The following is a 26,799-nucleotide window of genomic DNA, read 5'->3' on the forward strand; positions in this document are numbered from 1 at the left end:
GAATAACACCGGAGCTCCCCAGGGTGATGAAATAGGTCTAATGAATCCGTTGTCCAACAATTCTTGAAGTTGCGCCATAAGCTCCTTCATCTCTGTCGGTGCTAATCGATATGGTGCTTTTTCTATTGGTATTGTTCCTGATAACAAGTCTATTCAAAACTCCACTTGTCTATCAGGGGGCAATCCAGGAAGATTTTCGGGAAAAACTTCCGGATAGTCACACACCACTGATATACTTTGCATATCCTTTTTCTCCTTCTTAGCATCGATCACGAATGCCAAGTATGAGGTGCATCCTTTAGGTAAACATTTTATGGCTTTCATTAGGGAAATGATTCCAGAATTTACTCTGCACTTGTCTCCGTATACCATAAATGACTCTTTTCCAGGCGAGTTTACCCTCACTATCTTTTTCTTGCACAGTATTTTGGCATCATTGGCGCTAATCCAACCAATCCCTAGAATGATGTCGAAACCATTCAACTCAATGGGTAACAGTTCCTTGAGGAATTCGTTTCCGTTCAAGTCAATGACAATATTCTTAATACAATCGCTAACAGGTATGAATTTGCCACTAGCAACTTCTACAATTAGGGCATCATCAAGTTTTTCTATAGGCAATGCTAGTCTTTCACCAAATTTATGTGATATAAAGGAGTAATTCGTTCCGGAATCAAACAATAAATTGACAGGCAATCCATTTACAAGAAAGGTACCTGAAGCGACATTCATTGCATCCTTTGCGGCTTCCAATGTCATCTGGAAAGCTCTGTCTTTTGGCTTTGGTGGGAGATTGGGCTTCGCTGCCTCTTTCTTCTTCGGGCAGTCCCTCAAAATGTGTCCTTCTTCATTGCACCCATAACAGACTTTCTTATTGAAGTTGCATTCATTGACATAGTGCCCAGGCTTTCCATATTTAAAACAAGTGACCTCCTCGCCACATTTCCCAACATGTTTATTTTTACATTTGTCACACCACTTCGCTTCGGCTCCTCCTCCAAATTTCCTCGAACCAGACTTCGAGAACTTGCTCTTCTTGTCGGAACCTGAAGTTCCTTCAAACTTTCTCTTTTCGCCAACTTCAACCTTGTTGGCGGCTCTTCCTTTAATCATATCTTCAACAGACTTGGCAGCCCAGATAGCTGCCTCCAAAGTAAGTGTCTGACGCACTGGCACCGCATACTCCCATGAAAGTCCCTTTGCGTACCTGTCGATTTTTGTCAGCTCGTCTGGGACAATACGCAAGGCAAACTCCATTTTGTCTGTGAAGTTATTGGTGTATTCATCGATGGACATGCTTCCCTTCTTTAATGTTAGAAATTGGTTCTCTAGCTCAAGCAGATTTTGGTTCGAGCAGTACTTGCGCTTGAATTGTACCAAGAACTCTGCCCAAGTCAGTTGCAGTGGCTCATTAGGGCTTAGGGTCTTCCCCAAAGTGTTCCACCAGCGAACAGCGCAACCTCTGAACTAACACACTGCAAATGTGGTTTGTAACTTGCCTTGGCAACCACATGTCATGAAGGCTAATTCCATTTCTGAGATCCAATCCATTACTCCGACGAGATCTTCCTTTCCAGTGAAAGTTGACGGCTTGCAAGTCATAAAGTCTTTGTACTTGCATCCATTTCTCTCAAGTCCATCCTCTTGGTTATTCCTCCTAACCACAAGCGGTTCAGTTTGACCAAAATATCTACTAAAATTTCCTTTCTCTGACTGATCGCCATTTAGTTCAGGTTGTTCACCAGACATTGAAGGTTCATTTTTGTTGTTCAGCAATAATTGTCTCATTTCCTCCCTTTTTTCAGCCATCATAGCCTGAATCATGGCTTGTACTCCAGCCATTGTAATTGGTTCTGGTGCAGCTTCTGCTATAGGCACCTGTTCCATCACTTGGGGTTGAGGTTGCTGATTTCTATTTGCATTTCCAGCTCCACTTCGGGTTCTTTCCATTTTGATCTATACACCAAATTAGGCAAATTTAGATCTTTATTCACAATAGATATTTAAATTCTCCTTATCACTCCGAAACGTTTACATGCTAGTTCTAATATCGTAGTCATACGCTTATAATCCTGAACACATAAGGTTTCCAGATCTGGTCGGCAACAGACCATAGATCCGAACAAATAATATCATATATGGCAAACATATAGCATTTAACACCTAAAAGCATTTTAGGCATCTTTCCTAAAATATACTAGTGCTCGTGTCTAAAATATGGTAGACACTCATCTCACGATCATCACTTAGCATTCTAAGTTTAAGTCTAAAAATCCTACAAATTCCTAGTTCGCTTAAACTAATGCTCTTATACCAACTGTGACATCCCCAATTTCTCGGCCAGAAAAGACCGATTTAGTTTATGCTTTTAAAATAAAAATCAGAGTAATCTTCCAAAAAGTGTTGCGGAATTTGTCCCCAAAACAAAATATGATAAAAATTTATCAAAGCGTTTCTTAAAGAAATGTATTTTTCATTTCATTACAATACTCAGGATGTCCACATCGATACAAACAAAAAGCATAAACAATATATTATAAGCCTTACAACAGTTATTTACATCTACTGGCCTATAATCCAAAAATCCCTCGTCATCATCCAACTATGCTCTGGGTCCACTACCTGTAATATAAAAAGCTGAGTGGGTCAGACTTGGGAGCCTGGTGACCATATAGGGTTTTCAACCCACAATAAATAAATTTATTAATTTTCATCAACCAACAATAAATTTATTAATTTCATCAACCAATAATAATTTTATTAATTTCATCAACCGACAATAACCCTGATTACCCGTTCCCATTATCCTCACTTTACGTCCCTAAACAACTATCATAAGGGACCTAGCCTAAGGATCATCATCGGGATGGACTTTACTGCTAAGGGGATTCATCAGTCATATATGTCCGTAAGGTAACCATGAGGGGGATGGAGTACACCGGTGAACACATTGTTCACAAACACCTAAAAGTTGCGAGCGTTCCACTGGACTGTCTAGAAAAGTCTGCGGTCGTCATCTATACTCCGCTAGATGACTGAAACAACAACAACATCGAGGCCTCTCATCATTTTATCACACATCAACTATTTCCTCTACCCATGTTTTACCCAACATATTTGTAGATAAAAATACATATACAGTTTAAATCATTCTAAACATGTATAAAAACTTCATTCAACATCCATCTCAAATAAACAAACAATATTTATACACATAGCACGTATTTTATAGAAAATACGTCATATCTATGTGTAAAATGAAAGTGACTACACACTCATATGATTTAACGGTGATTGGACAACACTTCGTCTCTTAAAACAATCTTTTTCGACGAAACCGGGATGTTTTCTCAAAAACCGGGCTTCACGCGGGTAGAGTTTCGACTTGAAAAACTCTTTTTCTCGGGGTCTTCGGGCTCTCTGGGGCTTTCTTATGATGCTAGGAAGGTATTCTAGGCTTGGGGGTATTTAGTGTAGGTAAAAAGAAAGTATAAGGTGAAAGGATGTAAGTTTGTAAACAAAATTCGGATGACCTTGAGTTCTATTTATAGTGGTTGATGCCTCGAATTACGATGGGCGTAATATCCTGGTACGCGGAGCGTACTACTTCACCAGTTATTACGTTGGGCGTACATCGAGTACGTTGGGCGTACAAAAGGGTCATCTCGGACGCGTCAAGGCTACGAACACGTGTGCACCATGTGGAGGAGTAGGCGATGTGGCCAAGCTCAGACCGTGTACACGAGTACGCTGGGCGTACTCCGATTTTTCAAACTTCAAAAATTCGTAACTTTCGCATACGAGCTCCGTTTTTTACGTTCTTTATATCCACGCGTAGGTGAGACTGTGTTCTACAACTTTCGCTTAGACTCCCTCAGTAAATTTTGAATTTATTTTTAAAGTTATATTTTTAACAGGTCGGGATAGGAAAGTCTGTTAAAAATTCATAACTTCTTCATCCGACGTCCGTTGTCATCTGTCTTTTTACCGTTGAACCACTATCGATGAGATCTTCGATTCTTGTTTAGGTTGTGTCGGATAAAAATCGTTCGATCTATAATTCGAATTTCGGGCTGCATACTAGTATGCCAAATCTTAGAAAATTTATAACTTCCTCATACGAAGTCAGATTTGGACATTCTTTTTATACACGCTCTCGGTTTAACGTATACTACGACTTTCATTTAGATCACTAAGGCTAAAAAGCACTTTATCGTAAATTCACTTTTTACGTCACACAGCATCGTGCCGGTTGTATCGCGAAACTTCGACAGGTCATAACTTCCTCGTTATAACTCGGATTTCAGTATTCTTTGTATCTCCGGAATCATTGTTTCATCCACTACAACTTTCTTCATAGATATCGGCTTTATCTAAAACTTATTTTTGACGCTTATTTTTATCCTTAATTTATTAAATCATAATAATTAAGTATAAAGCACATAACATTTAAATAATACATCTTTATTACTGCTCTTTCAAAAAAAAATACATCTTTATTACTTCGAAACAAATTACAAAGGTTGGCCTAGACTATTACATCATCATTAATGTCTAGCCTAGAAACACGAGCGTTACAGGCTATTATCACGGTATGATTATGTCACCAATGAAGAGATGTGTGCTTTGCAAATCCATAGCCAAACTTTGAAGATGATGATAAACTTTGAAGTTTAATGATGTTTAATGGTAGTCAAAAGTCAAATATGTTGACTAGGCATGGCATTACCGGATAACCCCTTCAAATGGAGGGCAGTGGTATTTTTGATATGAAAAAAATCAACTTCATTCCCTTAAAGTGCAAAAAAAAAATAAAAAAAAAATAAAAATAAAAAAATTAAGTGACCTTTTTAAACAAAAACAACAAATTTGTTGGGCTAATATTAGGGGAGCACACCTGCTAGTCCCCTTACTCCCTCCGCCCCTGCGCGAGCCTAAATAAGCCTATATATATTATAATATAAAATTATTTTCTTACTTTATAGTTTATATATTACATTTTACTAATAAAGTAATAAGCTTTCTTAATATCTTTTAATCAACCCATTCACTTTTTTTTCCAATTCAGTTTTAAGAGCATACCTTCACACGCAAAACATCTAGCCATCTAAGGCTTTGTATCGAGTAGTGAAGTTGCATCGAGGAAGATTTGTTTATTTCAAGTCGTTTTTTAATTTGGGAGTTTAACTACTATTTTTGTAATTTGAAATTTTACTCTTTATGTTCTTATGTTTGGTTATATTTTATAGACATTAAAGCAGTTGAAATATAGAATGTATGAATGCATGTTTTGATATTGGGTTATTCATTTAGGCTTACGTAATAAACAAAACGAGCCCGAGCCGAGCTCGAGTATGTTATTTTTCCCACGAGTCAAGCACAAGCTTTAAAACTAGGCTCGAAACAAGCCGAGCTCAAGCTCGAGCCCAGATGAATATAAACGAGCTCGAGCCGAGTTTGGGTATATTCGGTCTCGGCTCAACTCATTTACACCCCTAGTTAACCTAGCTAATATGACATTTTCACTGTAGATATATTTATCAGTTAGGCCTGAGGGACTTGAGTGAATGTTAGCATATAGTTCAGGGACCATTCGATGAAATAACATTTTATGTTTACGCAGACAGATCCGGACAGAGGTTGAGCCAAATATCAGATCGCCTACCTGACGACTACCGCCGGTCCCGCAGGAAACGGTAAATTTGTATCTAGTCAGTATATAAAAACTTCAAATCTTTAATGTCTCGTTTCCTAATGTAATTTTTTGTATGTATGAATAACTTTTTGTTCATTTTCTATTTTGATTACTTATATGATTTGGTAGAGAAATGTAATCGATGTACGTCTCTGAATTGTACTGGGGATGTAATTTGAGGGCCCAATTTCATTTCGTTCGAATGTAAGCTAATGAAAGCTGAGAGGCTCCCATAGCGTGATTTCAGAATGGGAGAGAAGAAGAAGAAGAGTGCAACAGTATTCATTCATAAGATTGGTTTTTTGTACGTGAAGAAGAAGAATCCAAAGGAAGATACAAACCAAATTAGAATTCCAAAAGTATGATCGATCGATCTCCGTGTGAATCGTCATGTTATGTTTAGTGAGGCCAAAATGAAATGATTCGGTAAATGATATGTTTCTAGTGCTAGTCTTTTCAAACCAAACAATATTTGTTTGCAATCACACTTGTCCTTGTTAGTAAGATCAATTTTGTTTCTTTTGTTGTTGGTATCCATAAATAATTAATTGGGGTTGATTAGTTTAAGCTATTACGGTTTTGTTAATTTGCTGTAATCCAAATAAATCACCATCACCATCACCGCATCACCTCTTACTCTCAGAATCCTGCCAAAAAGATTGCGTTTGCATGCGTGGAGAGATGAATCCAAAATCAGCCTTGCAAAGCCAAGAAAGTGGGGCCTTCTTTGCATGTAGATCAGTTTTCCAGATACTATTTGACGTTGCAGGTGGTCATTGTGGCCTTGGTGTCATCTTTCCCACTTAATACCCTCTCTCTCTCTCTCTCTCTCTCATAGCACCATGGCCACTATGGGAGTAGATGGGAAGGATTTCTATAGAGCGAAAGTTGACTTTGACGAAACAAAAGCTGGAGTGAAAGGAGTGTTAGACTCAGGTGTGCTGAAAATCCCGGAGATTTTCGTCCACCCACCGGAGAATGTGTCTCTGGGGACATTATGTGATATGAATCTTAAAGTTCCGGTGATAGATTTTGAAAGAGTTGAAGAAGGTGGAAAACGAGGTGAAATTGTTGGTGAGATAAAGGACGCGGCGGCGAATTGGGGGATTTTGCAGGTGGTTAACCATGGGATAGGGAGTGGTGTTATGGAAGAGATGATAGAAGGTATACGAAGGTTTCATGAGCAACCACCGGAGGTGAAGATGGAGTGGTACTCACGTGAGCATGACCAAAAAGTGAAGTATTATTCAAATGGAGATCTTTATGTCTCAAAAGCAGTAAACTGGAGAGACTCCATATCTTGTCACTATGCTGATGGTGTACTTGATCCTAATGCATTGCCACACGCTTTCAGGTATTTTTCTAACAACTTATGATCCAAACAGTTCAAAACTAAAACTAGTCAACTCACAAAAACGTGTCTCAAAAGATACCAATCACTCCTTAAACAATTATATCTTGGGAAATTACTAATCTAATCAAATTCATTAATGACTTATCACTTTTTAGCCAGAATTTAGGACTTATTACAAAATAGTCATCGAAACCGTAGGTGGTTAAAATGACATACTATTTCGCCCATTTACCTACTGTTTTGATTTTAGTATATAAGGATTTTTTTTTTCATTTTACATTACGAAACCGTAGACGAAAAAATGGTCTACTATTTCCTCTGAGAAGTCTACTGTTTCCCAAAGAGTAGATCAAAAATGGTCTACTGTTTCGTCCAAAGCCTACGGTTTTGGTTTTTTTTTTTAAGATGAAAAAAACACTAACTTTTATTCTAAAAGAGATTTTTCTTTTAATATATACTAGGTACGATATAGTAGTCAAAATACCCAAAAAAAACCCCAAAACCGTAGGTTTTTAGACGAAACAGTAGATCATTTTTAATCTACTCTTTGGGAAACAGTAGACCATTTTTTCGTCTACGGTTTCGTAATGAAAAATGAAAAAAAAAATCCTTATATACTAAAATCAAAACAGTAGGTAAATGGACGAAACAGTAGGTCATTTTAACCACCTACGGTTTCGATGGCTATTTTATAATAAGCAGTGTTGTAAAACTCGCCGAGTTGGCCGATTACTCCTCCGAGTACTCGCTACTCGGCCCCTTATCGATGCGAGTTAGAGAATCTCGAGTACTCTCTGATCAACCCCTTACTAAACTGAGTAGTGTTGTAAAACGCGGTCAACACGGTGATTAATATGTATAATATACTTAATGATTTATTATTCAACACACACATGTGATTATTACTATATATATATATATATATATATATATATATATATATATATATATATATATATATATATATATCTTAAATTTTCAGTAATTATTCACGAAGTGAGACCATTATGTGTTTTTTAGCTTTTGTGTATTCACATATATTTAATTTTGTTATATATTTCAATCAACTTATGATTTTGACATATATAATTTCCCTAAAAATATTTCTACATGAATTACCGAATCCGAGTACTCCCCGAGTACTCCCGGGTACTCACTGCTCGGTAGTCGGCCGAACAGGTACCGAGTAACGAGTTCTACAACCTTGATAATAAGTCCTAAATGTTGGCTAAAAAGTGATAAGTCATTAATAAATTTGGTTAGATTAGTAATTTCCCCTTATATTTTAAATTCAATATAACCGGACTGAAATCGGCTCTTAACTAGTACCGGTTTGGTTCCTAATTAAAGCATTACAGATTGAAATCTGTATAAAACTAGACTGAAATACGAGTAAAAGGTTACACCGGTTTCCATGATCATTGTTAATGACAATGATGAGTGTGACAAATAAATAATTGGACGGTTATTCTATAAAAAAAACTTCTAAATAACATATGTTTTAATTAGAATAAGATAATACGAATGTATTCATAGTTTGGAGTAATCAGCACGTTTGTTTTTTTTAATGGATGGAACCTATGGTTTATAAAAACTTTTAAAAAAGAAAAAGTTAAAAATCAAAAGTCAAGATCAGGATCCCACGTACAATCATTTTTGGGTTTGCAAGATCGGGATCGGGATCCTAAGATCCCACAAAATAAAACATAATTTTAACTTATAATTTTAAAACATGAAAATTATCTCAAATATTGATTTTTCCGCTCAAAAACTATAAAAACTTCAAAACATTAGTCAAAACTCACAAGACAAAATGTCTCATACGGCACGACCATTTGGATGAACTGAAAACATATTCTTGAAATGATTTTATCACTATTTTTGAGATTCTAGTTATATTTGTATTTGTAATTGTTATTATATAAAATGTTATTTCGATTGGAGTTTGTTTTGAGTTAGTATTACGAATTACAATACAATTTCATGATAGAAATGATTAAAATTATAATCTTTTAAATAAAAAACATTTAACAATTACAAAAAATTGACGAAAACATTTATATTAAAAAGAAGACACAAGATCGTTTAGAAATTGACAAAATCATACGGGAATTGGTCTTTTGTGCCTGTAGTTCCAAAAAATGAGAAATGTAAAATAGTGTACAAATTGGATAAAAAGTTCAAAATATTTTATTGGAGATTTTATTTATAATTTTGTCATTATTACTAAATAATTTTATTAAAAATGATTACTAAAAAAAAAGAAAAAAATAATCGATCAAAATGAAAAAGGACAAGAATTGAACTTTTTGGTCCTAAAAAGACAATAAGACAATGAAACAAGATCTGGATCGAGACCAATGAACAACTTTTTTGTCAACACCATAATGAAACAAATTCTTGTACATAAATCATGGCATGGCATATATCATATATTAATAAAAAGTGATTTCAACATACCAATTAAAGTTATTTTACTAATTTTTGACAAAAAAAAATAATGATTTTAAACCGGTCTTGCAGTGGAGCAATAAAGAAGTACATGGAAGAGATGATGAAGCTAAAAAACACACTAGCCGAGCTCCTTTCAGAGGCATTAGGCCTTGAGACAGACTATCTAACAAGCATCGAGTGTATGAAAACCATAACTCTCGTCTGTCATTACTACCCCTCTTGCCCTGAGCCAAATCTAACTCTTGGAGCCACTAAACACTCAGACCCATCTTTCCTCACCATTCTCCTTCAAGACACTATCGGTGGTCTCCAAGTTCTCCAAAAAAACCAATGGGTAGATGTGGAGCCAATCAAAGGGGCACTCATAGTAAACATCGGAGATCTCATGCAACTCATCACAAATGATAAATTCATAAGTGTTCAACACAGGGTACGGGCCGCACGAATCGGGCCTAGAATATCGGCCGCCTGTTTTTTCTATCCAAGCGTTGCTAATAACTATAAGCCGTATGGGCCCATAAAGAAGCTTCTAGAAGAAACCCGCCCACCTATATACCGTGAAACCAGCCATAAAGAATATATGGCTTACTACAAAGAAAAAGGACTAGATGGTACCTCATCTCTTCCTTTCTTTAAGCTGTAGCAACCGGATTGTAATTTGTAGCTTGTATGTAACTCGTTTCTTTTTATTATTTAATAAAAAAATCAAATTGTTTTTTTTTTTTTACAAACTTATTGAAATTGGAAAAAAAAAAAAAAAAAAAATTACAGAATTGGATTTTGGATCACCAACCTTGAGGCCATCTTCTCTTTGGGTCAAGCTTAGGCAACCATCTTTTCTTCTTCTTCATGGTTGACTTTTTATCTGGCCATATCAGCTTTAACAAGGGTCCCTTCCTGCTTGGTTTAGGGTTTTGAGGCAAGTGTATGAACACAGGAGGAAAGATTTCATCGTGTGTCCTGATGCTGTTGAATCTGAGGTACTTTTGTTCCAAGGATTCTTTGGGTATGTCTCTAGCTAACATAGGAGATGCACCACCCCAGTAGTTGGTGCCTAATGATGGGTGTTGTGGTGTTCTAAATTCCAACATTTCTCTTTGCATCATCTTTAAAGATCCAATAATAATAATAATAATTGGTTTCTTGTGTATCTTATCAAACTCTTTACTCGTATATAAGAAGGAAAGGTTTACAGATGCTAAATGATTCTTACAGGAAAGAGACAAGAAAAGGACGACGACCTCAAGAATCTTAAAACAATGAAACCATATATTGACAAAAGTTAATGCTTCTTTTTTATTCCATATATTAATATCAAGCAGCATACAACCAACCAGATACTATCTCTATGATGTTAAACAAGGTACTAAGAGGATAACTGATTGACCTAAAACTTTTAGCAAAATCTTTAATTAAAAAAATAAAAGGGTGAAAATATTTACAATCTAATTAACGAGCATCAACTTAGCTAGCTTCTGATAATCTTGTGCGAATTGACTCTGGGCTTGATATCTTGTTAACACTGCATTTGAAGGAAAAGTTAACTTTAAGAATGATTTAAAGGGAAGCAAATGAAATTGAATACTATTATTATATTTTGTTGGGTTTACCAGAAGAGAAGATCACCACTGGATGCCATTTTCTGATGAATCCATTCAGGTGCTAGTTCTTGCAACAACATGAGTTGTTCCTCAACTTCTCCTGTAGGTAAAATTAGAATTAGATTTGGGCTTTTATAGTGACGAAATTGATAGGATATGTATATATACCATGATCATGAAAAGACTTACTTCTATCAACAATTTCCAAACGGCATGAGATTATTGTGCGTATGAGCTCCACTTTTGTGATGACTGAACGTTTTTGAAAAATAAACAAAAGAGAGTCAAAAAGCTTGGGTAACCCTGCAATCATTTGTTTCCTCCATTTAGCATGTGAGATTGCTGGATCATTCTCCTCTTTTGCTTTCCGCTCTTTTTCTTTAATCTGAAAAGAGATATAGCAACAAGTTATTATTCAATTCATCAAAAAAAAAAAAAAAAAAAAAAACATTCACACAAAATGTCCAAAGCAAGAAAAACATAAATTGATTAAACATACCGATGCAAAGAGATCCCCTGAAAGAATATCACAATCATCATCATCATCATCAGATGCCCTTTTGACAGGAGTGTCAAACGTTATTGATCTTCTGCCACCTGAACGCCTTGTTAATTTGCTAGGCGTTGATTTGGTAGGAGACATGACTGAATATTCATCATCATCAGGGGTCATAATACTCCTTACTGGCCGATAAGCTGCTTGTGCAGGTGTAGCACTGATTGGAGTCGAAATAAGCTTGGCTGGAGTTCCGTCATCTCCCTTCTTTGAAAAGCTCTTGAGTGGAGTTTCAGGTAGCTTTGAACACATTTTAATTGGGGATGGAGCCATGGGTACACAAGCTATTTTGGTGGAACTATGGTCAGAAGCTTGCTTTGAGAAACATCTCTTGAAAGATTGAGGCATATGAGATGCTACCACAGTCTGCTGTTGCTGTTGGGAAACTGTATCCTGAACTGAGCGCAAATTGGGTTTTTTCATCGCATTTGAAGATGTCACACAGCTGGATTGATTGAATGGCTCGGGTAACATCTCCTCTGGAACTTCATCTCCCTAATTAAAAAGAAGCATTATTAATCACATCAACTCGTAAACTTTGATACATAAAAAAAACTAATTTAATATCAAGCGAGTCAATAAATCAATACCTCGGGATTTGATTTATGGAAGCTCACAAGCCGGGATCGAAACAATTTCTTCATCTGTATATTCTTGTTCTCTGATTTGAGCTTTTCATCATCCTGAATAATGCTGAAGTTCAAAGTCACATCAAGATCTGGTTTCATGCAACTAGTGAGGTCATCGCGGAGAAGAATCTTCTTTATCTCGATCCCCTCAGGTAAAATAAACTTGAGCTGAGCTAGATGACGATAGGTGAACCTCCTGTACAATCAAATACGCCAGAAAAACAAATTAGCAAAGTCGCCCACAATCCCATCATACCATATAGACGTTTTGAGCGATTATATTCATATACCTGTCTGTTAAACTCTCAACCGCACGGCTAATGTTTGTAAACGTCGACGCAGATCCTTTCAAGTGAAGAATTCTTATTGACGATTGCAAGCTATTGAAGAATTTATCCAATATCTCGTACCTAAACAAGGGTAATACTCGATTCATCAGCATTTAGTTGAAATATAAGAAATACTATTCAAAAGAGGGGAAAATGATATGTACCTTTCTGGAAGGGCTTTGGGGGTTTTGGGTTTCGTGATTGGGGTTTCGCTTGGGATATCGGAGGATTCTAACGGGTCAAAGGGAACAGAAGGCTTCAGATCTGATTTTCGGAGCTGCTTGGCCGCTTCCTTGACTTGACGCAGTGAACGCAATGGTTGGCGGCGGGTGAGAGATCTTCGAGGCGGATATGTGGGCTTTTCAGGAGTTTTGGAGCTCCACAGACTCTGATCTGGTGTTCCACATGCTTCATCGGCAGAGTGCTGTTTGCTGACGGAGGAGCGAAGGACTTTCTTTGATTTGAACGAATCAAACGGCGACGAAGAAGCTCCGGCGGAATCCATTTCCTCAGAGGGGGTGTGTGTGTGTTGTGAGGAAACGAGTGAAGATGGAAACGATAGAGAGCGATGGCAGAGTAATAGGGTTTTCTTTTTGGCGCGAATGCTTACGTGGGAGATAGACGTGTGTAATTGACAGGTCAGCGTTCGCGCCAAAATCCTACGTGGACGCGGGAGGGGAGGCGTTTGTAACTGTTTATGTTTCTTTTTTACACCTTCAAGTCTATATCTTTTAAGTTGGATCTCCAAAATTAAGGTTTTCTTTATTTGGGTCCAAAAAATCTCGTGTATTTAAATAAATCACGTTTTAACCCCAAATCTTAAATATTTAAATTTTGACCACTATAAACCGATGTTGCTTTATTTGCATCCTAAAAAATCAAGTGTAATTTTATATGCTAAAACTATTAATGATTTTTGACTTTTTGACTTTTTGACCTTTAACCTTTTTAAAATGAATATTTTGTAAAGTTGATTCTATGTATGCATCTTTTTTATATTGCTGAAATTAAAAGCATTTGATATGATTAAGTTAGCAATAAATACTTACAAAAATCTCTCAGTGTTGATTCTTATTGTGCTTTAAATATTTTCCCCTGCAAAAAAAACAAATACAAAATTGCAAAAATCAATAAATAAAAGCAAAATACCTGATTATATTGTTGTATCGTAATCGAGTAACGATTTCTTTGAGAAACACAAGCTTCACCACTTCGATCACATTCACAGCCACTATTGATGAACCTTTATCTAGAGAAATAGCACTATAATCAATTTTTGTCAAAGGTATAAAAAAATATATGTACTGATATATAGTTGTAAATTATGACCGTTGGGGTATTAGGTTTAAATTCTAATTTTGGTATGGTATTTAATAGTTAGCCGTTGGTGGCGAATCATAGCCCAGCCCATTTACGATGAGTTTTAATTGATAGCCCATTGGGCCTAGTTTAATCTGAAGGCGATAGATAGATATACATCGGTGGATATAGAATTGTAAACGAGGATTACGAGGAAACACAAAGAGTAATTATCATTCTCACGTCTTCATCTTGTTTGTTAAATCAAAGTCTCCAGAGAGAGAGAGAGAGAGAGAATCAGTAGATGAAAAAAAAGCTTCTTGGACTGAAAGAAATATACAGCATAAAAAAAGAAAGAAAGGGGAGAAACCAAAAAACAAAAAAAAAATTCGATTTTTCCATTCACGCAATCACAACCGGATTTCTCTTTTGCTCTCCTTTCTGCTTCCTTCCTTCCAATCGTTTTCTTCTTTTTGTCACACACTTAATTAATTGCTCAATCGTTTTTGGGGTTTCATTGTTTCGTCGATTAAGGTTTCTGGGGTTTACTTTACACTGCAAAGATTTCTTTGTGATAATCAATCTATAAATTCGGTGAACGGTGGTTTGTCGTTTTGTCTTCCCACAGGTAAACTGCTTTAAAGTTTTGATATCTAGGCTTTCCCAAGAAAATAGCACAAATTATACACTAGTTTTATGCAACCCAGGTGGAATTTCTTGAATCTTTTGATGTGGGTTTAGTTTATCTGACAACAGATTATTCCCCAAATTTCTTTCAAGAACATTAACTCGCTATTGGATGACATAATAGTTATAAAAGATACAATCTTTGTATTTTTTTTACATTATTCTGCAACTCTTGAATTGCTTTTTTTCTTAACTTGTGATGCAATTCTGGTTATTGAGTTGATGATTTTTATCTTTTCCGGGTGCTGCTGATTTCTTGGAACTTTAGTTTTGTGAGAGAAAATGATACATCTAATATCTTGACATTGCATAAACTTGATTGAATTGGTTAGTGATGCTATATCTAAACAGATACTTGAAAACTTATTGGGCATGTTAACTTGTGGGGTCTTGTATGATCCTCTTGTGCTTTTTCACCCTTTTCAGGATCATCTTGTAATTATTTTGGGGTATGGACGACTTGCTTCTGTTTATGCATATTTATAAACATAATATATGAATGATGTTTGGTGGGCAAAAAGGCGCTCTCCAGAATCTGAAACAAAAATTGCTTGGAGAATCATCTTATACAACATTTGTCAACGATGTTCCCCCTGAAATCGAGTTGTCTGATTACCAAAGAGCACCAAGTCCAGGTTCTGAAAGCCCTTCTGGGCTTCTTAATGGTGAAAGCTTGAAAGTCAAACCAATTGCTGATTTAGATCTCTTCTTTGAGAGGCTTTATAGCTACTACTGTGAAAAAGGTCTATGGTGCATAATCATTAAGTGGATTGTTGAACTTTTGAGCTTGGCTTTTACCATATGTTTCTCTGGTTTTTTCTTACTATTTGTTGATTGGAATGGTCTTCGAAGTGCAAAATGTGGAATGGATGCAGTTGAATTCGGGATAAAACCATGTGATCTTGCTAAAGAGGCTCTTCATCAACATCCATTGACACCATTAACGCCTTTTAAAGTAGTAATCCTTGGTTATCTTGGAATCACATTTGTTTACTGGATCTTTTGCTTTTTACGGTTCTTTGTACAGCTTAAGGATACACTAGAAATACGCCAATTCTACATTAACAGGTATTTGTAGCATGTGATCATATTAATAAGTGATATGTTTTGTCGATTTTAATAACTAAAGTTTCTAACTTTTTTGAAATTTTTTTTTGCAAGTCTTGGTGTGACTGACAATGAGATGCAAACAACACCATGGGCATCGATTCTTGAAAAGGTAGTTCAAATTCAAGAATCACAGCAGTTATGTGTGGTGAAGGATCTTTCTGCTCATGATATTGTGATGCGATTGATGAGGAAGGAAAATTATTTGATTGGCATGTTGAACAAAGGGGTGCTAAGCTTCCCGATATCTTCGTGGGTCCCGGGTGCGGGGCCCACCGTCAAGAAAGGTCCAAATGGTACACGTTATTGCCTCATGCTAACCAAGACCCTTGAATGGACTCTAAACTGGTGCATATTGCATAGCATGTTTGATAGGTATGTGATCTCTCTCTTAAATTACTTATGTTTGATAGGAAAGGTTTGTTCTTTCTTTATTAAGTCAAAAAGAAACGGACATATATAGCATACCAGATTAAGTCCTGTATTGGTAAAGTGTCCGAATGAGACTAAATGACCATTTTACCCTCACATTCAAACAAACAGTACTTGCACTATTCATCAGTTTTACCAATATTCATTAGTTATATCGTGAGAGGAGTTGGAAGGTAAAAAAGTAAGGGCAAATATGTGAAAGGTTGGTGTCTTAATAAAGAAACAGTCATGTATAGCTATCCAGAATCCGGATTAAGACCCTAAACCCTTAAGCTCATTAAGTCAAAAAGAAACAACCCTTAAGTTAGTTGTGTATGCTAAAATTATATAAAATCTTGTGCAGAAACTTTTGTATCAGAAAGGACTTTGTAAGCGATCGCAATACCTTAAAGAAAAGGTTAATGGTAGTTGGGATTGCAATGCTTCTCCTCTCTCCATTTCTGGTTGTGTTTATGCTTGTGTATCTTTTTCTAAGACATGCTGAACAGTTCTACAATCATCCTAGTACAGCTTCATCAAGAAGATGGTCAAATCTTTCAAAATGGATATTCCGTGAATTCAACGAGGTAATCTTTTCCCTTAATCTTTGTTTATTTATTATGACAATTCTTTTCTTTGCCATTAATGTTTTTTTTTTATCTGAAATCTTATGTTCTTTAAGGTGGATCATCTGTTCAAGCACCGAATCAACAGCAGTGTTACACACGCTTCAGATTATTTAAAACAATTCCCATCTCCAATTCTATCAATCGTTGCAAAGTTTGTATCTTTTGTCTCGGGTGGCTTTGCTGCAATCTTGATCATCATTGCTTTCCTTGAGGAGTCTCTGCTTGAAGGCCATGTAATGTTTTTTTACACATGATTAAAGTCAAATTGATTTGCTTTGACTGAAGGTGTTCATGTTTTGTTTGTAGATCTTTGGGCGTAATCTGTTTTGGTATGGAGCTGTTTTTGGAGCTATCACTGCTATTAGTCGAGCTGCTGTTTCAGATGAGCTTCTTGTACTCGATCCACATGGCACTATGTCTCTTGTTGTCCAACATACTCATTATATGCCTAAAAGATGGCGTGGAAAAGAAAACACCGAATATGTTCGAGTGGAGTTTGAAACTCTTTTTCAGGTAACCCATTGAGAGCTATATACACTGATTAGGATGAGGAGGGCATTTATGTCTTTTATTTGTTACCATGTTGCTGACTTGGCAAAGTATTTTATTATGCAGTACACTGGGAAGATGCTGCTGGAGGAGATGGCCTCAATCTTTTTAACTCCATTCTTGCTTATCTTTGTAGTACCAAAGGTATCCCTCCATCTCATGTAGAATGCAATATTTTGACCGGATTCATTGTTAAAATGTCTAAAATGCCCTTTAAATGATATAGTGCTCTCAAAAATGGAATTTAAATATAACTTTTTCAATGCTGCAGCGGGTTGATGATATTTTGCAGTTTATTGCTGACTTCACTGTTGATGTTCAAGGAGTTGGCCATGTTTGTAGGTTTGTATGCTCCATAAAAAAGTTCTCTCTTTTAAGTTACAGAATTTTTATTTTTCTCATTTGTTAAAATTTCTACATATAAAAAAAATCCATAATTATATATTTCTGCAGCTTTAGTACATTCAACTTCCAAAAGCATGGTAATATCAAGTACGGATCGCCACATAATGCCTCCCGAACTTACAGAAGCTCCCAGGGCAAAATGGAGAAATCATTCCTAAGGTATTCCCTATCCTCAAGTTTGTGTTAAATGTCTGAAATACCCTCGTCCAATGACTAACAATATCTTTTTTAAAAAAAATGGTGCAGCTTTCAGAGTAGCTATCCATCATGGGAACCAAGCGCAGATGGAAAGCAGTTTCTTTCAACTCTGAAAACATTCAAAGAGCAAAAGTTTCAAGAACAGGGTATAAGGCCAGGGGGCTACATGGGCCCGGACCATATGCAACAATGGGCTCCTCGAGGCCAAGGTGACCCAAACAGCTACTTTTCAAGGGACACAAGAAGCCCAAACATTTCAAGAAGTGCTTATCAACTCGATTGCATGTGGCTCATTGACCCTGTCCACAAGAACCACCCCTACATTCTAGACTGGTACCACACATCATCCGCTCACCATCATCATCATCATCATACAACAATCGGTCAACAAGACATGGAATCCGGGCAGGTTGATGTTGAAGAAAGTCTGGCAAACGTGTGGGACCCGCCTGACCTGGGTCGGGACCGGGTCCCGTATGATGAAAACTGGGGAAGCTTTTTCGATGATCGGGCAGGGAGTAACATGGACACATCAACATCTGCTCCTCTTTTACGTGGAAGTGTGTTGCAACATCATGACTCGGGCAGCATCGGGCAGGCGGGCAGGAGTCAGTGGTGGGCTCGGGGCGATGGCCCGCGAGGGGTGGGACCTCAGACGAGCTTTATTGAGCCTCCGAACTTCACTCGGGATGATTACAATGACTACAATGATAATATCTCGGAAAGAAGCTTTGAGGAACATGATCATCAGCAGTTTGATTGGAGGGGTGAAAACAGATTATTATCAAGGACGTTTTATATGGATGATATTGAAGGAGGAAATTTTGATCTTCCTTTTGATGATATTTATGATAGACACTCTCAAAGCCCACCAAGAACCATAGAATGATTCGATGTGTGGATGTGTTTCTGGTTTAAATTTGTGATCTTTTGCAAAGAAACTGTTGGAAATTCTTTGTTGTATATAAATCAATTAGGAAATTGAAGTCGAAAATGTTTGTTAGAAAGTGATTAAGATTTAAGGGTACAGTCACTTTAAAGTAACAAGAAAACAGTTAACCGATTGATGATTTGTTGATCTCTCGTACTATCATGAAGTTTGATGATATATTGCATTGTATATAAAATTGGTCGTGTTCTGCTTTTGGTTTTTGAATAGTTCTTTTTTTAAGCGTATATTCTATAAAGAAACCAAGTTTGCATATTTAGTCCGTTTTAAGCATCTGTTCGGCTTAATGCACTTTGTTGCTAGTAGGGATACCAATGGGTTGACTTATTATTACTATATTTCAAGTATTACTACCCTGCATACATGTAAAGATTATATAGTAAATCTAACATTCCTTGCCTCATGACATTACATGAATTGGAGCATAGCTATTGTTGTTGTAGTTGAGTGCAAAACAAAGTCTAGGTCTGAGACTCAAACCGAGCATGGTTCTAGCCTAGGGCTTGCAAGACTCAGGCCGGTGCAAAGATATAGTGGATCCAAGGCGATAAAAAAAAATAGGCCCCAAAGTCATAAATATAATAAAAATTAAATTGAAAATAGATGCACCATTATGAAATTCACTATTAATATTATATAAATAAATAAATAAATAAAAGAAAACACACACACACAAATATAGCCATAAGATTACAAAGACAACTAATTAAAATAATAATAATAATAATAATAATACTTTTCATATCATTTTTAGACAAGTTAAAATTTTCTCTCTATATATATTATATACTCTAGGAATTTTGGGTCCTTTAGAGACGTGGGTCTTGGGCGACGGCTAGGGTTGCCCACGGTCTGGGTCGGGTCTGGCAAGACTTGATCAAGCTTGGTGTCTCAATGTGAGTTAATGGTTTTGCATCGAAGCCCTACTTATGAGTTATGACCGGGGTTCGTCTAGACATGGTTATCTGCGGTTAGGCCTGATTTCAAGATTATTTGTTGGCACAGTTACAAGGTTACAAAATGAGAACTTTTTTTGCTATGTTAATTGGCATATTTTTATTTTAAATAAACTTTTTGGGATAGATATAAAATGGTCTTAAATGAACTACATCTTTTTTTTTTCCTGTAATGATCTAAATTTAAAAACTTGTGTAAATTAGTAATAATTTAAGAATCAAATCTCTATAGCTAGATTTTTCATTTGAATACAATGTACTTTTTTTTTAACGGACCCATATATAAAATAGCAAGACGCTAGAATAAGAAAATGTCACCATAAAATATTCTCTTTCATCTTAGTTATATATTTCTTTACGCATCCCCTTCTTTCTTATAAAAGTAAATGAATTTAATTTGTAATATATAAGTTATAACTAATATATCAAGCCAAATAGACTTTGGTCCTTGGGCACCTCTACCTAATTCCATCAACTTTTATAATCAATTTTGTATTAGAAGTTTGAAAGATACCACCATTTTCCTCATTCGTTAAATTTGGTCATGCTCAACACTTAAAAACACCAAAATTGCCACCATGTTTACAAACGACTTAATGGTCCCTACTTGACTCACACTCTCTTAATTGTGCATGATTCACATGTGTTGTTCTTTGTTCCTTTCATTTTCTTGTGTAAGGTCTCACTTTAAAATTTGCTACCGATCACATCACTCATATTGAGTCGATATCAAACATATTAACGTGTTTGGTGTTTGCATCTTGTGAGTACAAGGTTTGTCCTTATCTTGTAAAATTGTGATTCAATATGTTCCCACACTAAAAGAAAGGTTCAATATTTAAGTCTGGGGGTTTCAAACAGCTGCCAATGAGAGGATATGACATCGGCCTCTCATATGGGAGGTTGGGTGTTCAAGTCTTGGTGGTTTCAATTAAGAGTTAAATAGTTGTTGAGTGGGTAACGCATTGACCTCCCATATGGGAGGTCCAGTGTTCAAGTCTTGGTGTTTTAACTAAGAGTTGACTAGTGGTCTACCGGGTAAGGCACTGGGATCTTATATGGGAGGTCCTGTGTTCAAGTTTTGGGAGTTCAACTAGGAGTTGGCCAAGAGAGGGTATGTTATGGATTTCGGTATCTTAGCATATTGCTCAGAGGACAAACACTCCCCTTATATCCTTACAAAACAAGAAGTCACAGTAGGCGCCCGGAAACCCATTTATTTATTAGAAGAACGTAGATTGTGTTATTATGGTATTCAAGCTTTGATTTATCGAACATCATTTTTTTCGTTGGGTGTCATATTAGATTCCAAGTCCATGCATTGTTAAATATTTCTATGGATTTTAGTTTAAAATTATTCACATTAGGAAATGTTTTCTAAAATCGTCACAATTGAGTATATTATTCAATCGATGCAATTAGACCTGAAAAAACATGACACGACACGACAATCCTACACGAACCCTACACAAAATTAGCGGGTTTGGGTGAGAGATTTTGACACATTTAAGTAAACGGGTTGATACGACACGACACAAAAATTAAACGGATTGGGTTATGGTCAAGACTTTCAACTCGGATATAACCTGTTTAATTATAAATCAATTTTTATAAATTTTATATTTTTATAAATATATTATATATTATAAACTTGTAGTGGACCAAACTTAAGAATTAAAATTAAAATACAAACTTTTAAAATGACTTAATTTAATCCTCCTCGCCACTTATCCTTTTCGTTGGGTGTCATATTAGATTCCAAGTCCATGCATTGTTAAATATTTCTATGGATTTTAGTTTAAAATTATTCACATTAGGAAATGTTTTCTAAACTTGTCACAATTGAGTATATTATTCAATCGATGCAATTAGACCTGAAAAAACATGACACGACACGACAATCCTACACGAACCCTACACAAAATTAGCGGGTTTGGGTGAGAGATTTTGACACATTAAGTAAACGGGTTGATACGACACGACACAAAAATTAAACGGATTTGGTTATGGTCAAGACTTTCAACTCGGATATAACCTGTTTAATTATAAATCAATTTTTATAAATTTTATATTTTTATAAATATATTATATATTATAAACTTGTAGTGGACCAAACTTAAGAATTAAAATTAAAATACAAACTTTTAAAATGACTTAATTTAATCCTCCTCGCCACTTATCATTTTTGCTCCTCAACTTTAAGGTGGTGTTTGTTTTTTTTTTTTTTTTTTTTTTTTTTGCAAAAGCTCTTCTAGACCTCTTATGTATGCGCCACACAAACATCACGCAAACGTTTGGTCCCGCAAACTGTTTGTTTTTTGGAAGACTGTAGACCTAAAAAGGTCTTCGTGTCATCCTCTTAACGTAAATATGGACCTATGTATTCTAGCCTCTTCTTATCCCTTCCACTAATTCTAAAGGCAAAAAAAAATTAATAATAACACGTTTGGACTATTCTCTTGTGGGCAAAAAATAAATGAAAAACTGTCAAACTTCATTTCATGATGACTCATTAGCGACAATTTCTATTTTAATTCCTTTGCCATGTAAACATTTGCAATAAGTTTATTTTAGAAATAAGTTTACAAATAAAATAAAGAAATCTCCAGAAAAATCTCAAAGTTTTGGGCAAGTTTATGATCTAGTCCTAAATTAAATTTCATTAACGAAAAAGGAGAGAAAATCGGGTAATGTAATCACTTTAACTATTTTTACCTTTTCAACAGGTTACTCATTCCCCCAGGTTACCTTTTCACATGGAAGTAAGATATGAGTAAGAATCTGTTGCTTCCTGTGGTAATCTCTCATTCACTCTTCTACAAACACATATATTCAATACATTTCTTATCTCTATATCTATTGATAATATATGTGTTAAATAATAAGGAAACAACAATATAGCAAACATGCTCTTAAAAAGACTCATGGAACAAACATACAACCATAGGTCGATCCATGACTCAAATTGCAGTTTCTGTAAAAGATGTTCAACAATCAAAGAAATTATTAGGTCAATCACGGGTCTATTCAAGAACCCACAAACTGAAGTTTATGTAAAAGATGCTTTTTATCCCCCTCAAGAAGTTTCTGCCATTAGAGGTGCTTCCGAGAAAATGATGAGCTTTGTTAGTGAACTTGAAGTTGTACCTACATCTGTTGTAATTAAAGGACCATTGGAACTAGGTTTGACCAACTCCCGGTCAACAGATGTACCTGAGGATTCTTCGATTCCATTCCGACTTACCACAACTCAAAACCAATTCCATTACCATATCGTGACAACCCTTCCCCCATCCCAATTTCATTCCGACTTCACCATTGATGAGACAACCTTCTTCATCTGTCCCTGTTTCCGCCCTTAAACCACCCTTCAATGTACAAAGAAACGTTGGAATCCAGTTGCTTCAACCCTTTCCACCTCCCACTCCACCGACATCACTAACTCCGACTTCCAATTCCGCCCCGTTTTATGGACCATTAACCAGGGAAAAAGTTCGACCAAATCAGTGTTAAGAAGCTTGTAGAACACCACCATGGAGGGGTTTTTATAGAGGAGTGGGTGACAGGGAAGGTTAATGGAGGGTAACCTAAAATCCTAATTATGAATCAGAATCAGAAAAAAAAGGAAATTAGACATTAGGAAGATGATGGATTGTTTTGAAGACGAATAGGATCGAGTGTATATATGGGTTGATTTCAATCACCCAATCGACACATTTGAGCAGATCAGTGTTGAGAAGCTTGTAGAACACCACCATCTTCATATCTCCTCCCGTAGAACACCACCATCTCACATGTTACCCACCTGCAAATCAAATGAGAGAAACTCCATATGGCCTTGGTGAACAAACGAGAGAAATAAAGGTATATTCTTGTTCATCTTCACAGTTTCGGTTACCCACCTGCAAATAAAATGAGAGAAAAAAAGGGGGAGAAGGAGAAACACATAAGAGAGATTTAAAAACTTGGGTAACCGGCTAATCAAAGGTTTACCGGTTCAAAGGGCTAAAGTGAGTGCTACTCAGCCCCTGTGACTTGGTAAGACATGTGGAAGATATGGTGGATAACCTATTGACCCATGTTCAAATCCTAGCACTACTCAGCCCATGTGGCCATGGAGGTTCGCCTGCAGTGACTCCAGGGCATGAGGCATAGCCTAATGTTCGCAGCGGGGGATTAGTCAGTGCGTGAAAGTTGGCCCAGAAACCTTCGTTAGGGAAGTTCCCTTTCCAAAAAAAAAATGAGTGCAATAGCCGGTAACCTGTCCTTTTCATTAACGAAATTTAATTTGGGACTAAATCATAAACTGGGGCAAAACTTTGGAACTTTTCCGCAGATTTCCCAATAAAATATATTGTTTTTTATTTTTTAAATCTATGTGTAATTATGTTATTTTAATTATTTTAGCTTAATAAACTTGTTATTTGTTCACACAATTTTTTGGTATTTATATTTTAAATAACTTTTCGCATATTTATCCAACGACTTTTTGTAACAATAACTAAAAAAATCAAATTTATTATAAAACTTATCAAAATATTTTACTAACTTACTTATTTTTTGTCATAAAATGGACAACTAATTTGTGATAAATATTGAAAAAAAGGTGGTTGTAGTTGTTATATTAGAATTATTGAAAATGTCTTCTAAATTAACAAAAGTCATTCTATTTTAGTTTTAGTTTATTTTAGCAGCCTGTAGATTTAAAAGAAAAAATAGTCTTTTCTTACAGACTGCAGAAATTTAGGTGTTGTTTGTTTTTTTGAAGCGAAAATTTAAGAAGTCTGCGGACCACCTCTGCAACCCTCTGCAGCAGAATAGGTGGACCAAACGGCTACAACCTGTAATAAAAATTTTGTTTGTTTTTTAACCTCTGCATACTGCTGCAATAAACTAAAATTTAAATAAACTAATTTTACAAAATTAAAATAGTTTTTCAACACAAAATTTTTAATAATTTTAGTCTTACAACATTGAAATAAAATTCATTACATTTTTTTATAAAAACATTCAATACTATTAGACACTATTTACAAATTAAATGAATTAACATTAAAATTACATTGTTTTAGCTAAATAACATCCTTGTGAATTGCTTCAAATTGCTTTTGATTTGGAATCCTTCACAAAAACTTGATTCAACACTTGGAGCAACATTCTTTTGGCTCCTGTTTGCTTTTGTTTCACCTGCTCCACAAATACAAGTGTGATTTCAAAGGGCATAAATACATCATATTTTTACCATCATACTTCTGATTACAAGCATAGACCATTTGACTATTGCATTTGTTACTAGAGATGTGCAAGATCAAACGACATGCAATTAAATTAAACTTCAATATTCTCTCAAGCATTTCATCGAGCACCTGTAGTGCACAACTTGTTTCCCTCTTAAATTATCACCACTAGATGCATACACATTTATCCCACTCTTTAGACATCCAATTCACCATAACAATAAATTCAATGAATGAAACTAACGATTTTTTCAGCAAAGATTATTGACATTTCAACACAACAAGAACTATACTCAACAAATTAGCATGAAAAATCAGCATATACTTGCATATGTTGCTGATTTCAGCAAATATAAATCAGAATCAAGATTCAGCAAGAATAAAGATATCAGCAAGAATAAAAACATATGAAGCATGACAGAGTCTTTGCTTCAGCAACAATAAACGGAAAAAAAAACCTTGATGTCGATCGAAGACTGACCAGCGACGACGACTACATCGGGAAGGAGACAGCCACACGGGGAGGAGGTTGCAACGATTGAAGATGTCGATCGGAGATGAAGCACTCGTCGAGGGAAGAAAAAGAAAGGGTACGACGCTTTTTTTTAGGGGTCAGTCCGATTTTTTTTTATTATTTTTTTAAAGGTTTGAAGAGGGAAGGCAAGTGTTGTCCCAAACAACACACGGACAACAATTTTTTACTCCGAAGACTTTAGAAAAACAAACTGTTGCGTGGTAAAAAGTGTTGCGTGTGTGCTGCGCCGCACATCACAAAGAGGTTTGAAGAGGTTTTTTATAAAAAAAAAAAAAAAACATCACCTTAGTCCACCTCTTCTACTGCAGAAGTCTGCATGTATGGTCCACAAACTGCAAACCATTTGTCTTTGAAAAAACAAACAACACCTTAACTCTTTTCATTTTGTTTTCTAAACTTACTATAAATTTTGTCATTTCACCTCCCAAATCCAATGTTTCACTTTTTCAATTTCACATTGTCGTCTCCTACTTTCCATCATTCAAAATGTTTTGTGACAACCCAAAAATTCTTGCCTTGTAAAGTCCAACCATTCAACTCAACTAAGTGTCAGACTCATTTCTAATGAGTTCTAGCCTTGTTAAGGGTCATTCTATTGGGTTTTAAGCCTAGTACACTTAAGGAATGAGTGTTAGAATGTACCTGCTAGAGACACTGTGCAACATTCAAGCCTTAAGACCACCAAAAAGGAGTTCACGGCCAAAGCACATGAGTTTACGGCCATAAAGTCAAGGCTGGCCGTAATCTCCCCTATAAGTCTCCATTCCTTCACTTTTCCTTCATTATTACACTTTCAACTCAAGAACACTTCCATTCTCTCTCAAGTATCATCGAGATTTTCATTCCCGATCTTCAAAAAGTAAGTGATTCTTCCCTCTAGTTGTTGATTATCCTTCTTACTCATGAATCACCCTTTGATTTTATCCATGGAAATCGACTTTTGCTAGATCTTCATCTTTCACCAAGAACACCAAGAACACACACTTGTTCTTGGTGGCCGTAAACACATCTAAGGCCCTCAAAAGTGTGAGTTTTACATCTATCATCTATTTAGGCATGTTATTCACTAGATCATAGTCTTGAAACAACAATCTAGGCATATTTACCAAGAGTTTACGGCCAGGAGCAATCTCTCTTGGCCGTAAACCCTAATTATGGCCAAGTTTTGAGCCCTAAACACTTCTAGACACTAGCTATCCTTTGGGACACATGAACCTTT

General features: G+C 35.9%; 3 protein-coding genes across 6 annotated transcripts; 2 read left to right on the top strand and 1 right to left on the bottom strand.

Moving 5' to 3' along the window:
* Positions 1 to 6,493: 6,493 nt before the first annotated feature.
* On the top strand, positions 6,494 to 10,234 carry LOC145136941 (1-aminocyclopropane-1-carboxylate oxidase homolog 1-like). Its single transcript, XM_079071056.1, has 2 exons — positions 6,494 to 7,049; positions 9,573 to 10,234. The coding sequence occupies exons 1-2, from the start codon at positions 6,538 to 6,540 to the stop codon at positions 10,144 to 10,146; spliced, it is 1,086 nt and encodes a 361-aa protein (XP_078927182.1). The 5' UTR covers positions 6,494 to 6,537; the 3' UTR covers positions 10,147 to 10,234.
* Positions 10,235 to 10,775: 541 nt separating this feature from the next.
* CDT1A (CDT1-like protein A) lies at positions 10,776 to 13,882 on the bottom strand. The gene is made up of 7 exons (XM_079071055.1): positions 12,783 to 13,882; positions 12,580 to 12,699; positions 12,251 to 12,485; positions 11,604 to 12,155; positions 11,294 to 11,489; positions 11,114 to 11,204; positions 10,776 to 11,025 (listed from the first exon to the last, which is right to left on the bottom strand). Exons 1-7 carry the CDS (start codon positions 13,121 to 13,123, stop codon positions 10,968 to 10,970), a joined length of 1,593 nt encoding a protein of 530 aa, XP_078927181.1. The 5' UTR covers positions 13,124 to 13,882; the 3' UTR covers positions 10,776 to 10,967.
* Positions 13,883 to 14,133: 251 nt separating this feature from the next.
* On the top strand, positions 14,134 to 19,049 carry APG9 (autophagy 9 (APG9)). Of its 4 annotated transcripts, XM_079071052.1 has the most exons (11): positions 14,134 to 14,545; positions 14,873 to 14,931; positions 15,031 to 15,672; positions 15,766 to 16,086; positions 16,487 to 16,709; positions 16,805 to 16,984; positions 17,058 to 17,264; positions 17,367 to 17,444; positions 17,572 to 17,642; positions 17,754 to 17,864; positions 17,952 to 19,049. In XM_079071052.1, the coding sequence occupies exons 3-11, from the start codon at positions 15,104 to 15,106 to the stop codon at positions 18,790 to 18,792; spliced, it is 2,601 nt and encodes an 866-aa protein (XP_078927178.1). In that variant the 5' UTR covers positions 14,134 to 14,545; positions 14,873 to 14,931; positions 15,031 to 15,103; the 3' UTR covers positions 18,793 to 19,049. The 4 variants fall into 4 exon arrangements, with proteins under 4 accessions (XP_078927178.1, XP_078927177.1, XP_078927179.1 ...); XM_079071051.1 differs by having other exon boundaries at positions 14,134 to 14,931; XM_079071053.1 differs by having other exon boundaries at positions 14,873 to 15,672.
* The last annotated feature ends 7,750 nt before the right edge of the window (positions 19,050 to 26,799 follow it).

This window comes from Lactuca virosa, chromosome 9 (genome assembly GCF_052849685.1).
Source record: "Lactuca virosa cultivar CGN04683 chromosome 9, Lactuca_virosa_CGN04683_v6, whole genome shotgun sequence".
NCBI classification, from domain to species: Eukaryota; Viridiplantae; Streptophyta; class Magnoliopsida; order Asterales; family Asteraceae; genus Lactuca; species Lactuca virosa.

Excerpts from the sequence above, each read along its gene's own strand:
- LOC145136941 (XM_079071056.1), top strand. The coding sequence starts at position 6,538 with ATGGCCACTATGGGAGTAGATGGGAAGGATTTCTATAGAGCGAAAGTT. Across the intron at positions 7,050-9,572 it reads GCATTGCCACACGCTTTCAG|TGGAGCAATAAAGAAGTACA; the intron begins GTATTTTTCTAA and ends CCGGTCTTGCAG.
- CDT1A (XM_079071055.1), bottom strand. The coding sequence starts at position 13,123 with ATGGATTCCGCCGGAGCTTCTTCGTCGCCGTTTGATTCGTTCAAATCA. Across the intron at positions 12,486-12,579 it reads GTTGAGAGTTTAACAGACAG|GAGGTTCACCTATCGTCATC; the intron begins GTATATGAATAT and ends TTGATTGTACAG. Across the intron at positions 11,205-11,293 it reads TTTGGAAATTGTTGATAGAA|GAGAAGTTGAGGAACAACTC; the intron begins GTAAGTCTTTTC and ends TTTTACCTACAG.
- APG9 (XM_079071051.1), top strand. The coding sequence starts at position 15,104 with ATGATGTTTGGTGGGCAAAAAGGCGCTCTCCAGAATCTGAAACAAAAA. Across the intron at positions 16,985-17,057 it reads AGTCTCTGCTTGAAGGCCAT|ATCTTTGGGCGTAATCTGTT; the intron begins GTAATGTTTTTT and ends TTTTGTTTGTAG. Across the intron at positions 17,445-17,571 it reads TTATCTTTGTAGTACCAAAG|CGGGTTGATGATATTTTGCA; the intron begins GTATCCCTCCAT and ends TCAATGCTGCAG.